We start from the raw sequence: 13,137 nt of genomic DNA on the forward strand, positions 1-13,137 counted from the left end.
CGGTGGCCGCGCGTGCGCGGCGGTTGGCGTGGCGCCTCCGCCAATCGCGGCGCGGGTCGTTGTGCGGCGGCCCCGCCCCCGGCGCGGCGAAGGACAAGGTGACGGCGCGGGGCCCGCGTTCAGCCTCTGCCGCAGCGGCTCCATCTTGCGAGGTGAGTCGGGGCGGCGCGGGCCGCCCGCCCGCTGGGGACCAGGCTCAGGCCTGGGGCAGGGCCGCCTGCGGGTGGGGGGCCGGGGTCCGGCGGCTGCGCCGTGCCGGGGCTTCCCGGTCCCACGTCGCTCTGCTCTTCTCGCCCGCCTCAGGTCGCCATGTTCTCGTCCATCGCGCCGCTCGCGCGGCACAACCCGTTCTACGCGCCGCACTTCCAGCTGGTGCAGGACGGCGTGAGGAAGCGCACAGCGGAGCCCGCGGAGGCGCCCGCCACGCGGCGGGGCCTGGCGGCCGCGTCCGCCGACGAAGGTGAGAGCGGGACGGAAGGGCCGCGGCGGAGGCGAGGCCCGTGGGCGTCCGGGGCGGCGGTGCTTGCGCTGTCCCCGCCAGCACGGGCCTGTGCCCGCCGGGGCGGCGCAGGGAGGGTCAGCGCTCAAGCGGGGCTCGGCCGGGCCGGGAGGGGCCGGCGCTGGGCCTACGCGCCCGCTTGGAGGACGAGGAAGGGCACGGGCGGGGGAGGCGCTGGCAGTGCTTCCGCTTTCCCGGTGGTTTGTGCTGAGGGGCAGGAGGGATCCGGGCTTGCCGGGAAAGGACACGGGAAGGTTCTAGTGCAGAGTAATCACAGAGACCCCCAGAGATTCTGTTTTGGAGGGCAAAGAGCACTTCTGGTAAGGCAGGGTCTGCAGCCTCGGGCACTGAGGTTGTAGGTCTGTACTTCTTTCATCGGTGGAGAAGAGCAGTGAGTGACTCTTTGGATTCAAAAGATCATCCCTCCCATCCTTTATCCATTTTTCTCTTATTTTTTTTTCACTAGTTTATTTATAGCTGGGCATCTGAGTCTCTAGATACATTAGGGGTGCTTGCTGCTCTTCTTTTTTAGTTCTTTTTTTCTTTTTACTAGTTGTGGGGCATACACCAGATAACTTGCTATTTAAGATATAGGGATGCACTTTAGAGTTAAGTGCGAGTGCTTCCCGTATGCTTCCAAGTCACTTTTTGGACTTCTGAAGGTCAGACCTTGATGGTACTTGAAGTATCATAGAATGGGTAGGATTGGAAAGGACCACAGTGAGTCATCATCATCCTCACAGGTCCAACTTCCCTGCTGAAGCAGGGTCGTCCTAGAGCAGATTGCACAGGATTGTGTCCAGATGGCTCTTGAGTATCTCCAGGGAGGGAGGCTCCACAGCCTCTTTGGGCAGCCTCTTTCAGTGCATGGTCACCACAGTATAGAAGTTCTTCCTTATATCTTGACAGAACTTCCTGTGCATCAGTTTCTGCCCATTGCCTCTTGTCCTGCTTGGCACCACTGAGAAGAGCCTGGCTCCATCCTCTTGGCACCCTCCCATCAGTACTTACAGACAACGATGAGGTCCCCTTTCAGTCGTCTTTTCTTGAGGCTGAACAGACCCAGCTCCCTCAGCCCTTCCTCATAAGTGAGGTGTTGCAGTCCCCTCACCATCTTTGTTGCCCTTTGCTGGACCCACCCCAGGGGCTCCATGTCTCTCTTGTACTGTGGAGCCCAGAACTGGGCACAGCACTCCAAATGTAGCCTCACTAGGGCTGAGTAGAGGGGCAGGATCACCTCCCTCAACCTGCTGGCAGTGCTCTTCCTAATGCATTACAGGATACCATTGGAGTGGCCTTCTTGGCCACACGGGCACGCTGCTGGCTCATGGACAGCTTGCTGTCCAGCAGGACCCCAGGTCCTTCTCTGCAGAGCCATTTTCCAGCAGGTCAGCCCCCAGCCTGTGCTGGTTCATGGGGCTGTTCCTCCCCAGGTACAGGACCCTGCATTTGCCTTTGTGAAACTTTAACACAGTTCCTCTCTGCACATCTCTCCAACCTGTTGAGGTCCATCTGAAGGAATGCACAGTAGTAGAGGTGGATATTAAAATTTTAATTCTTTTAAGCCGTCGATAACTTAAAAGCATCTCTCTGGTTTTACTTTAAAAAAAAAAGAATTGCTTTCAGCAGGCTATCTCTTCTGAAGTAACATGATTATTGAAGTATTTTAGTGCACTTACATGAGCATTCATATAATGCATGAAAGAGAGACAGGTTAGATTTTATAAAGTTTTCAACAAATTATTTGCAGCTTTCAGTGTAGTAATCCTGCTGCCAGCTAACTAAAGCCCTAAATCACTCTTTGGTATGCTAAATATATTCAGTAGGTGCACTTACTTCTTTAAAGCATTATGCTTAATCTTCATCCTGTTTGTGGGCAGTTGTGGTCAAAGGTGGCCAGTTTTTCAGTCTTTGTAATCTTTTCTGCTGAGTTCATTATTTCATGTACCAGTTGGTTCTCTGGCTTTTGTGTTGAGAACCTAACACAGTGCAGAAGATATCTGAACTTGCACAAGGTCACACAAAGTCAGTACAAGCTACACGACCTTCTGAGATCAGCTCAGGGCATCAGCCACAACACAGCTCAGAGATGAAGTATTTTATGACCAGCTCATGGAATTTGTCCTTGCTAATGTGTCAAATGGGAAGCAGAGATATGAAGTAGTTACGATGTAGCTGTCTCAACAGAGTAGGCATATTTTTATGCTGTATGTTTATACTTGAGTAGGTTAAGGGTGTTTGTCTTAAATCAGTCCCTGGGTATGTGAGAATGACTGTCTTCTCTGTACTACGTGGTCAGCTGGTTCTCTTCTTAGGTTATGGTTTTTAAGAAATTTAACTCTACTTCTGAAAGTCCAAGATCATCTGTAGCTTTATTTTCCTAATAGTACTGTACCACTACAAACCTAGGCACCTCTAAGGAGCTCAAGCCTAATTGATACTGGCTTTCTAAATTACTGTATTTGAAGACTAGGCTGTCAGGTCAGTCTGAATAGCATCGTAATACAGCACATACATAAAACTCTACTTTTCTGTGGCTACTGTATAGGTTTATCCCTCTCAGTTGAGGAATATGACTTCTAACAGTAAATTACTTAAAGAAGGGCAGTGTGAACAAACAGTTCTGGAATCTGGGCAGCACAGTAGCAGGTGCAGGGCTGTTGTGCTGTTGGACAAAGACACAGCTAGACAGAGCTGCCCCAAACAGACCTAGAGTCTGTTCTCTGATTACACCTGCATAGAAAGCCTGGGCTGTGTGTATTTAACCAGCCATTCTGGAAAGTCATAAACAGACTGTTTCTGCTGTCTGCAAATCTGCTAGCATAGCCAAGCTATCTCGGAGCGATGTGTAAGTCCCAGATCAGCATATTTCCAGTCTTTAGCAGTGTCTCAGTTAAAGATAAGTTATTCTGATAACTGACTTTCAGCTTTAACCTTAGGTTCACTATGTCATCTGTGATTTGATATTTATTATTTTAGAATAAAGAAAACTTTATTGTTTTGGTAGTTTTTAAGAGTAAGGTGAAAAATGTAACTGTAAAATGTAATGTAGAATCTGGAACACTTGTGGGAAGGAGTGCCTTTAAAATAGCAAAGTTATGAGCTGGGTAAGCCTGCTAGTGTTACCTGCTGCTCTGTTGATGCTGTTGAACATCATTGTCTATTTCTCTTGAATTCATAACCAGATAGATTGGGCAAAGAAGCTCTGCATAAGATAGGCTTTTGCTGGCTTTTAGTTTTCATTAGTGTTTCGTGGAGATAGTTCTTATTAAGTTGTAACACTTTAATGTCTATTTCATTATATTGAAGTGACACCAGTAGATTTAGTAGCAAAAGATTAAGCCTTTCTACTTTTGGGAATATTTTTGCATAGTATATTATTTTCTGTATGTTTATTCAGTATATTAGTTTTACTTATGCATTTAAAATGTTAAGTATTACACCTGTGCTGCTACTGTATGCTTATTTTGTACTGTTGTAAATTTGAGTGTTTTCTATTTGCACTCACTGATCCCTCTGTAGCTTTTTCAGAAATGAAAGAAGAAAAGGGATTCTTTTTTTCCAGCTCCAGTAACTTTGCTGTATAGGAATATGTGAAAAGTAATAACTTGTTGTTTTAAAATTGGATGGTTTTTTCCACAGTATATACACTGTATGGAACAGTGCATGTGAAGTATCCCTTGATCAATTGTTGTCTGAAAGATTCTTTAATGAACCTTGTGTACAAGCATTCAGTGGGGCAAAAAACAGCAATCTGCAATTTCATCAAACAAGCACTTGAGATACTGTATTTGAAAGAAAATTTTTTTAAAAGCTGTATAAATAATGTGAATAACACCAGAAAATATATCTGCATATCTCCAACACTGATATTGTAGATTTTTATAGTCTCTACTTAAATACAGAAGTTAAACTGTCATAGAATATTTAACAAAAGAAGCTTTGTCTTTTGAGTACTAAAGGAATACTATTCTTCCTTAATTCCTGGATATAAGAAATTGTTAGTCTTTGCAATTTTGAGTCATAATTTCTGCTAGTAACTTCTGGGATTTTATATGGTTTAAGTGTGCTGTGAGCTAAAACTTCACTGTTGCTTCCTTCGCTTATTTAAAGGGACAAATTCAATTTGGAAGACTTAGAATAAAATCTTGTCAGTCCAAACTGTTTTAATTTGAAGCAAAAGTATTATTTTTCATTATAACACTGTATAGTCAAATAATGCAGCATGGGAGATTATTTCAGTTTAATACTTTTGGGAAAGTAGCCCTTAGTTTTGTTTCTTTTCTGATCATTGTTACCATTTATGATTGATCATATATATGTATTTTTTTTCCAATTAACTAGAATACAGCTGTGCATATGGCTCAAACAGATTCTTTCTCCTTTGTGGTCTTGGTGGGATTATTAGCTGTGGAACAACACATACAGCACTGGTTCCTCTAGACCTGGTTAAATGCAGAATGCAGGTTTGTTCTGCATGTTATGTGATGACAGAGCATGTTTAGTGTGGTATATTTAATTACTAATGAATTGGAAACATAAAATATACCTGGGACATCACTGTCCAGCAGTGCATGGAGCTTATATAAAAGCATGGTGTGTCTTTTTTTTTTTGCTGCAGAATACAGTTGTGAATATGGCTCACTCAAGTTTTATGCTCTCTGTGGCGTTGGTGGGGTCCTAAGTTGTGGCCTGACACACACTGGTGTCGTACCTCTGGATTTAGTGAAATGTCGTATGCAGGTTTGTATAAACTTAAACATTTCTTGAACTTCTATTTTCTATCTAGCCAGCATATTAAGAGTTTGCAGTAGGGATGCAGTATTTTGTGGATGACAAGAAGCAAGTAAACTTGAACGCTGCTTTATCAAATCTACTGCTGTAAGACTAGCAAAATACCACTTTCAAGAGAAGTAAAGGTATTAAGGATAATCTGGATGAATTGTTTTTGACAGCATTTAAGGTATGTTTAACTGACTATATTTGCTAAAAGGCACCCACCACAGTGTTACTCTGCTGGCTGGTTGGCTGTCCAGCACTGTTACAGTGCTTTTGGAGTAATGAAATAGTATCTTTTGGATCTGCGTTTTCTAGCCTGGAGTGACATGCATGTGTAATTTGATCCATTAATACTGTGGATATCAATGCATGGCTTATGGATTGGATATTTTCTAATGATGCCACTTTGAGAAGCGTGGCTAAAACTTGATTTGGTATCAGGAAGGCCCTCAGTGCTTGCGACTGCTTTCCTTGAAGTGGTTTTTGATTAAACTGAAAGGAACATCATTGCATTGCATTTATGACACATTAAAATCATCCTGTGAACAGCCATGAATGAAAACATACTAGTGGATTTATTCAGGCAACTCTGCAAGAATGAAGCAAATTAAAGCACACTTGTAAATTTCTGGAAATACAGTATTGCATAGGCTGTTGCATAGGCTGACACTGATTATAAGAATGGCCATTTTGTAATTATAGAACTTCTGAAATAAGGAGAGAACTATGAATTAGTCAAACCTCCTCATCACACTAGGAGTATGCATGTGCTATTCTTCAAAATTGTGTTCTTCTGAATGGCCTTTATTTAACAATGTTTACCAGAGAGGCTTTTTCACATTCTTGAGAGCACCTGAAATTCTGGTCTCAGACTAGGAAATCTGTAACACATCAGACGTGCTCAGTGTTCCGTTTTATTACATTGTAAGGGTGGTGATACTGCCCCTTCACTCTCCAGCACTTAGAGGGAGGTTCAGGAGGAGGGTTCCATGTGCATTCCAGGTGTGATCTTGTAAAACCTGTCAGCATTTATCTCTTTACAGATCCAGTACAGAGCATGTTACTAATCCTTCCTAAGTTCTCCAGAAGAAACTGTTGCCTGCCCTCTCATGTCTTTTTAAGAAGAGGTCACCTTTGCCATGGTTTAACTGAAAACAGGACACCTGTTACACACCTAATAACTAAGCATGGTTCTGACTTGAACATAGTCTCATTTTACAGTGCCCGATTAAATATCCAATTTTCTAAAATTATGTCTTTTTAAAATTGACATATTTAGGTGAACTAGATCTCAAGTATATTCCTAGACTGCAAGACAAAAATACTGGCCAGTGCAGGTTGGCATGCACGTCCCATAGCTCTTTCTGAAAGCTTTGATTGGCATCCAGTTTGATATCTTCTTATCCTCTGAGGAAATGTGGGATGATGTCAAATATGAAAAGTAACAGTGGGATGTGACTTAATTACCTGTTAAAAAGTTTCTGCTAAATTACTTCCTTTCACCTGAAACAAAATTATTTAAGTCAGTCTTTTTAAAATTTTGTGGGCAGAAAACAATTTGTGTGTAGCCTTTATTGCCAAGTCAAAGTACAAATGTAGAAGTTCTTGAATACTCTTCGATCTGCTTTGCTCCATCTGTCTTAGTCTGACTATGTGGAGAGATCACACAGGAAAAGCAACCACCTCTGATTAGTAAACAGGTGAATCATTATGTTTCTGGCAGTGCTTGGGTGTTACATAGGTTTAGTGTGTAAAGTAGATGAGATTGCTGACAGGACCCATTAACTTTTTAAAAGATCTGACCTATCCATAGTTGTACCAGTGCACCATTTACAGTGTTAGAACAGGGATTTCAGTAAATCTTTTCATTACAGTCACATTGTTAATTTGAAGAATTGAAGTAAAACAAAATTCAGTTTGGTGGTTTCTGAGTATTGGGGAACATACCAGCTGTTAAAATAAGTCAGGGTTTGAGATTAGCAAGTAACCATTATGGTTACGTTAGTGTAACTTTGTGGTGAGTACATCATCTGTCCAGGGAATTATGGGAAGCCGGATGTCTGAGGAATTTAAAAACTAAAAATTTTGGATGGGGGTGTGAGAAGGAAAATAGTAAGCTTTCTCAAACATTTAACTGCCTGTTCTCTTTAGGTTGATCCACAAAAATACAAGAGCATCTTCAATGGATTTTCAGTGACAATCAAGGAAGATGGTGTTCGTGGCTTGGCTAAGGGATGGGCTCCAACCTTTATTGGCTATTCCATGCAAGGGCTTTGTAAATTTGGTTTCTATGAAGTTTTCAAAATCCTGTATGGCAACATGCTGGGAGAGGTAAGCCTTAAATGTTTTATGTAAAGCTATATGTCTGCAGCATAATAGTATTAGTGATAAGGAGTAATCACAAAGGCATGATTTATTAATAAAAATATGTTTAAATGAATTTCAGGAAAATGCCTATTTGTGGCGTACTTCGCTATATTTAGCCGCATCTGCCAGTGCGGAGTTTTTTGCTGACATTGCTCTGGCTCCAATGGAAGCTGCTAAAGTTCGTATTCAGACACAGCCTGGATATGCGAACACTCTACGGCAGGCTTTACCCAAAATGTTTGCAGAAGAAGGCATCTGGGCGTAAGCATCTCTTCATTTTAATTGAAATTCTTGATGTTCAGTACATTTTGTTAATGAAGAACTGCTGCTATAACTAATTCTGGCCTTAGTTTGTAATACTTTGGTCTTTGTATTTCAAGATAACACACTTCAGGCAATTTGTGCTGAACTGTTAATTCCACATGCTCCTTAGATCCATCTTTGTGAGTATCTTTGTGCTGAGTTCTGCTGGATAACTTCAGTTTCTAGCAGTTCCACTCAGAGATATTCAGCAACTTTCTGGTTGTACAGTCAAAGATGCTTGAGTCATTGGCATGTGAGAGTAATATAACTGCATGTTAGCTTTCTGTTCTGATAGAAGTGGCTGTAGATGTACAGGTCATGTCTCACTATCAGGACTTGGCTGGTATGCAGACAATGGCATTACTGCACTGGTAGTATCAGTACTACATTGCTGCAGTGCACTGTAATCTGAAAAGTGACTACAGAAACTGCTGTGCAGCCTGGGGACCGGGAAAATTTCTATTCATGTTGCTGTTTTAAGGTAGTACTCAGGAATGAATACAACTTAATTTTCTGTAGGTATTGACTGCATTACAGGTCGGTATGAAGAAATTGTATTCTTGACAATAGCAGCCATAAAAAATTTATTTCAGGTTAGAAATATACCTTAAATACTGAAGAAAATGAAACTGAGTTTGTCTCTTCTCTGATTAAGTTTCTATAAAGGTGTTGCTCCGCTGTGGATGAGACAGATTCCATACACAATGATGAAATTTGCCTGCTTTGAACGTACTGTTGAAGCTCTCTACAAGTACGTTGTGCCCAAGCCACGAAGCGAATGTACAAAAGGAGAACAGCTGGTAGTCACATTTATTGCAGGCTATATTGGTAAGGAATCTTCAAGTCCTACACTTCATTAATGGATTACTGCAACTCTAGGGACCTGTTGCTTTTCAGAATATTAAGCAGATGTCACTAACATGGGAGAATTTACTTGCAACTTCAAAATGTGGAGGAGAAATAACTATAATCAGTCTGTTAGGGGAAAATGGGTCTGTAATAGGACACTACTCTTAACCAATGTTGATGGCCACATTTAGAAACTACAGCTGATTTAAGTGAAAATTTGCATCTTTTTCAGTCTTGGGAAGGTAAGAGAAATTTGGATGGAAGGGGGATTTTCAGTATCCAAAGATTCACAAGTTTTCTTCTGGTTGTTTTCTTCTGCTCAGAAGTTTCAGCTGGTTGTACTTAGTGTGTCCAGTAATGGTACAGCTAAAACATCACAGAACTAATGTCAAATTATTCTTTCAGCTGGTGTGTTCTGTGCAATTGTTTCCCATCCTGCTGACTCTGTGGTGTCTGTATTGAACAAAGAAAAGGGCAGCTCAGCTTCACAGGTTCTTATGAGGCTTGGATTCAAAGGTACATTCTTACTTTCATGTATTTTGGATCAAGTGTTTTTGGTGTTTTGGAGAGGATTTAGTTTTTTTCATGCCATTTTATGCTGCTCATGCTTTATGGTTTGCTCTCCAGGTGTATGGAAGGGTCTGTTTGCTCGTATCATCATGATTGGTACCCTGACTGCACTACAGTGGTTCATCTACGATTCTGTCAAGGTTTATTTCAGACTTCCTCGCCCACCTCCACCTGAAATGCCAGAATCTCTGAAGAAGAAGCTTGGTCTAACTGAATAGACAACTCATGGACTGCTGGCTGCCCCAGTGATGAGTTTCATGAAACTTTTATATATTTGACTATGTAGAAAACAAACTCTATACAATGTCATTATTGGCTGTGCCCTCATCTCACATGAGGGTTTAAATTCTACCACTGTCATTGCCTGAAATAAATGAGAAACAGAGTGCTTAGTGTCTGTTTACTACTGCATATGTAAGCTTCATTTCATAGTAGCAAATATTTCAAATACTCTCCTGGCTTCCCCTTCTCCCCCCCCCCAAAAAAAAGTTTAAAAAAAAATATCCTGTTCCACAGTTTAGAAACTCTAGAGAAATGTTACTCTTCCACTTAAAATTAGGCTTTCTCTGTTTCCAGAGAAGTGCCAAGAACCTGTCCTTGCAGAACTGCAGAAAATTAACTGCAGTCGTGTGCACTTTGAGCCCACTGATCATTTGCCTGTAGTAAGCTGTTACTGTAGAACAGCTGAACTCCTGAATGGCTGAGATGAGACTGGAGTCTGATTGGGCATCGTGGTCATGGTATCAGTGTTCCCCACAGAGATAAAAGGAACCTTATGCATACTGGAGCTGTTTCTGCCTTGGGATGGTCATCCCAATTTAGCTTATACTTACCTGACTAATTTCTGCTTCTGTTGGCTTTGAACCACACCAAAGAACTTGGCCCTTCTGATTGTCCTGTGGACTTAAACAGTAGTTGCTACCTCTTAACTAGGGAAAAGCTGATGTTAATAAAGATTTTAAAATATATTTCGCTACTAATGGTGTACTTCAGCTTTACAGTAAAATAAAAGTGGTTTGTGTTTTATCCTAGAGTTTGAAAAACTTCTCCCTACATTTGCTACAGCTGTAGTTTTTTATTTCAATTATTTTTTGTCTGAATTAAATTAATACTGAATTATGGTTGAACCATGTATTTCTGCAGCACAAGGAGCCATACCAGGTTTTTTGGACATTGATGTGAAGAAATACATGCTCCTTGGCACACAAGAGGAGACAGTTGAGGCAATGTTAAGGTATTTGTTCTTGAATTTTTTCTCGAGTCTTTTAGTGAAGGGTGATCATGCTGCCTTCTGCATTTCACCTGCTCAATAGCCCACAGATGAATCACTACACCCTATCCAGCTCACAAAGTAGAGCTGGAGCTGATGTGGTTTTTGTGCAAAACTGTGGATATGCTGCCTTACAGCATGTGTGCTGTTGATACTGAACTTAGCTTGGCACTCACGTATGTTATCCTGCTTCTTCCTCTTTACTCGGCTCCTTCGGAGCCAAAAGGACAAATCTGGCAGGTGCTATTGAAATGGCATAAACGTACTGACTGCTGCATCTTGCTGGAGTTGGATGTGCCTGTTATTGTAGCACTGAGCATCTCACCCCCTGGGAAAACTCTCCAGCTTCCAAAATTTAGAATAATTATGCTAAATAAGGAAGCTGGGCCTTATTTTGAATTGTTGCCTTTCAGAATGCGGAGTAAAAGCTAAAACGACACCATTTTCCTGTCACCATGACAGTAATAAAGGCACTCTTAGAGCAGCTGGTATCTGCTTGCATTACACAGCAAAGTCCAATACCCTAAGTCTAAATAAAGTATTTGTACAAGTACTTTGTAGTTGAACTAAAATTATTTAACGCTAAAAGTATGCAAACCTTGTTTCCCCATTGTGCATGGGAACCTTTGGAATTATTTAATGAGTCATTAAATGCTTGTAAGAGCTTCCTTGGAGAAGAGCCTTTACTATGACTTGATCTTGTATCAAGACTGTTTGAAGTTGTGTGTATGGTGCAACTTGCTAGGCAGAACTGTCACTTGTGTATCAAGTGATACTGGATATCAGTTTCTCTAGAGGCATGTTTCAACTCAGTAGATTTTTCTTTGTTTGCTGAAAGTTCCTTCTAATCCTGGGGAAAGTGGTCTGTCAAATTTTAAGCCTGGCAGAAGAGTGAAACAAGCTTGGCTCATGCAGTGAGGTAGTCTGTCAAGCAAGCTAGTGCTGAGCTAAATTTCTCAAGACTCTCATTCTATATGTGGAGCACATATGTGGAGCACATCGCACATTTTTTCTCTAGGATTGAGTCAGTGTTGCACAGTTGTTACAAATATGTACAATAATAAGAGAATCTTAAGTCCCTTTTCTCATTGCTTAAGGGTAGACCTAAAATTATCTTTTTAAAGATGCTCAGATAATTTTATCTAGGTAGATCTGAGATAAGACTACAAGGAGCAGCCAGCAGTTCTCCTTCTGTAACTGAGAAAGGGAAAATACACTTAGTGCTCCTTGCAGCGTTGTGTTTCAGGGGAAAACCCAAGACGGGGAGAGAATTGCCTTGCAGCTGCCGGCTTCATTGACATTCAGCCATAGGATTGTTCAGATGCTTGTTAGGAAAGGGGGTTGCTTAAAGGGTTTCCTGCTGGTGTTTTAAATAAGCTTCAGTGGGAAAAATGTAGTATTAAGATGCATTTAAAAGGTCAACTTTGTCATTGATAACTGCTTTGTGCATAATGCCTGGTACATTTTCCGAAGGTTCAGATGGAGCAGTGGTGCTTTTGATGGATTTGCATTTCCATTGCAAGGAAAGTCCTGCATCAAAAAGGGGTACCCCATTTTGAACTTGGATAACTCCAGACCCATCACTATACCCCAAAGTGCTCTGTAAAACATGGATTATGTATATGCTGCTTGTGTATATTTTATGAAGGAGAAAACATCCTTTCTTGCTGGTTTTGGAGCTGAGCTTTTTTGTTTAAAGCATACCATATACATAAATTCGGAATAACAAGTGCATTTGCACATGGTGTTTGTATCAGGTTGTACTACAGATGAAATGTGCTGACACTTGCTGATACTCGCGGAAATGTCTGTTGCATATCATTTTAAAATGGGCTGTAATAATACAAATAGTTGTAACTCATTTACATTTCTACATAGAAATGATGTAGTTCACAGTGAAAACAATAAACATCCTGCTTTTTTATAGCAAATATGAGTACTTTGGGTAGATGAGCTTAATAGCTGCATGGCCTTGTTACAGAATACAATTTTTGTAACTCAGTACTGGGGAGAAAGAGACTGCTAGCACGAAATTCTTGGCTGAGCAGACGTTCTGGTGTGTAAAAGTAGATTTTAATGTTTTGGGATTACTTTGCTCACGTAATTTTTCATCATTGATCACTTAATTCTGTTGCTGGCTTTTGGGTTGTTTTTTTCAAGTTGCTGACAAGAATATTAATTGGCCAGTTTTGTACCTGAAAACTAAACTGAAAGCAAAGATGGACTGAATATCACTACAGGCTGGGCTCAATAGGATGATCTGTTTTAAGTAGCATAGCTGTAATTTTCATTATTACCTGAATCTCACAATCATTTAATAAAATTGCAGAGTATCACTGCATGACCCTAGAAATGAACTAAGGGGTTGCAGTTTTCCTGAGCTGATACTCTCCCCAGCACTAAGAGTACTAAAACAAGGAGGCAAGGTTACCAATCTGCTTTAAATTTTTGAAAAATACCTCACTCTCTGCTCACCTTTTTCACTGCAGAAAGAGCTCTC

At 41.3% G+C, this 13,137-nt stretch overlaps 1 protein-coding gene and 1 non-coding gene across 3 annotated transcripts; both read left to right on the forward strand.

The window, feature by feature from the left end:
• Positions 1–43: 43 nt before the first annotated feature.
• SLC25A3 (solute carrier family 25 member 3) lies at positions 44–9,753 on the forward strand. 2 transcript variants are annotated; one of them, XM_042026536.1, is made up of 8 exons: positions 44–152; positions 304–460; positions 4,844–4,965; positions 7,430–7,609; positions 7,725–7,906; positions 8,604–8,776; positions 9,203–9,313; positions 9,425–9,753. In XM_042026536.1, the coding sequence occupies exons 2-8, from the start codon at positions 310–312 to the stop codon at positions 9,583–9,585; spliced, it is 1,080 nt and encodes a 359-aa protein (XP_041882470.1). In that variant the 5' UTR covers positions 44–152; positions 304–309; the 3' UTR covers positions 9,586–9,753. The 2 variants fall into 2 exon arrangements, with proteins under 2 accessions (XP_041882470.1, XP_041882459.1); XM_042026525.1 differs by lacking the exon at positions 4,844–4,965 and adding an exon at positions 5,121–5,242 and having other exon boundaries at positions 45–152.
• Positions 8,065–8,304, forward strand: LOC121664198. The gene has a single exon (XR_006015896.1). It is a non-coding gene; the product is annotated as a small nucleolar RNA SNORA53 (small nucleolar RNA).
• Positions 9,754–13,137: the final 3,384 nt, after the last annotated feature.

Source organism: Corvus kubaryi, unplaced genomic scaffold, assembly GCF_017639235.1.
Source record: "Corvus kubaryi isolate FWS band 111438036 unplaced genomic scaffold, C.kubaryi_AGA036_p1.0 129, whole genome shotgun sequence".
Taxonomy (NCBI): Eukaryota; Metazoa; Chordata; class Aves; order Passeriformes; family Corvidae; genus Corvus; species Corvus kubaryi.

What these genes read in the sequence shown, in the direction of transcription:
- SLC25A3 (XM_042026536.1), top strand. Translation starts at nt 310, where the DNA reads ATGTTCTCGTCCATCGCGCCGCTCGCGCGGCACAACCCGTTCTACGCG. An exon ending in GCAGAAGAAGGCATCTGGGC is followed by an intron (nt 7,907 to 8,603) that starts GTAAGCATCTCT and finishes TCTCTGATTAAG; the next exon opens with TTTCTATAAAGGTGTTGCTC. An exon ending in TATGAGGCTTGGATTCAAAG is followed by an intron (nt 9,314 to 9,424) that starts GTACATTCTTAC and finishes TTTGCTCTCCAG; the next exon opens with GTGTATGGAAGGGTCTGTTT.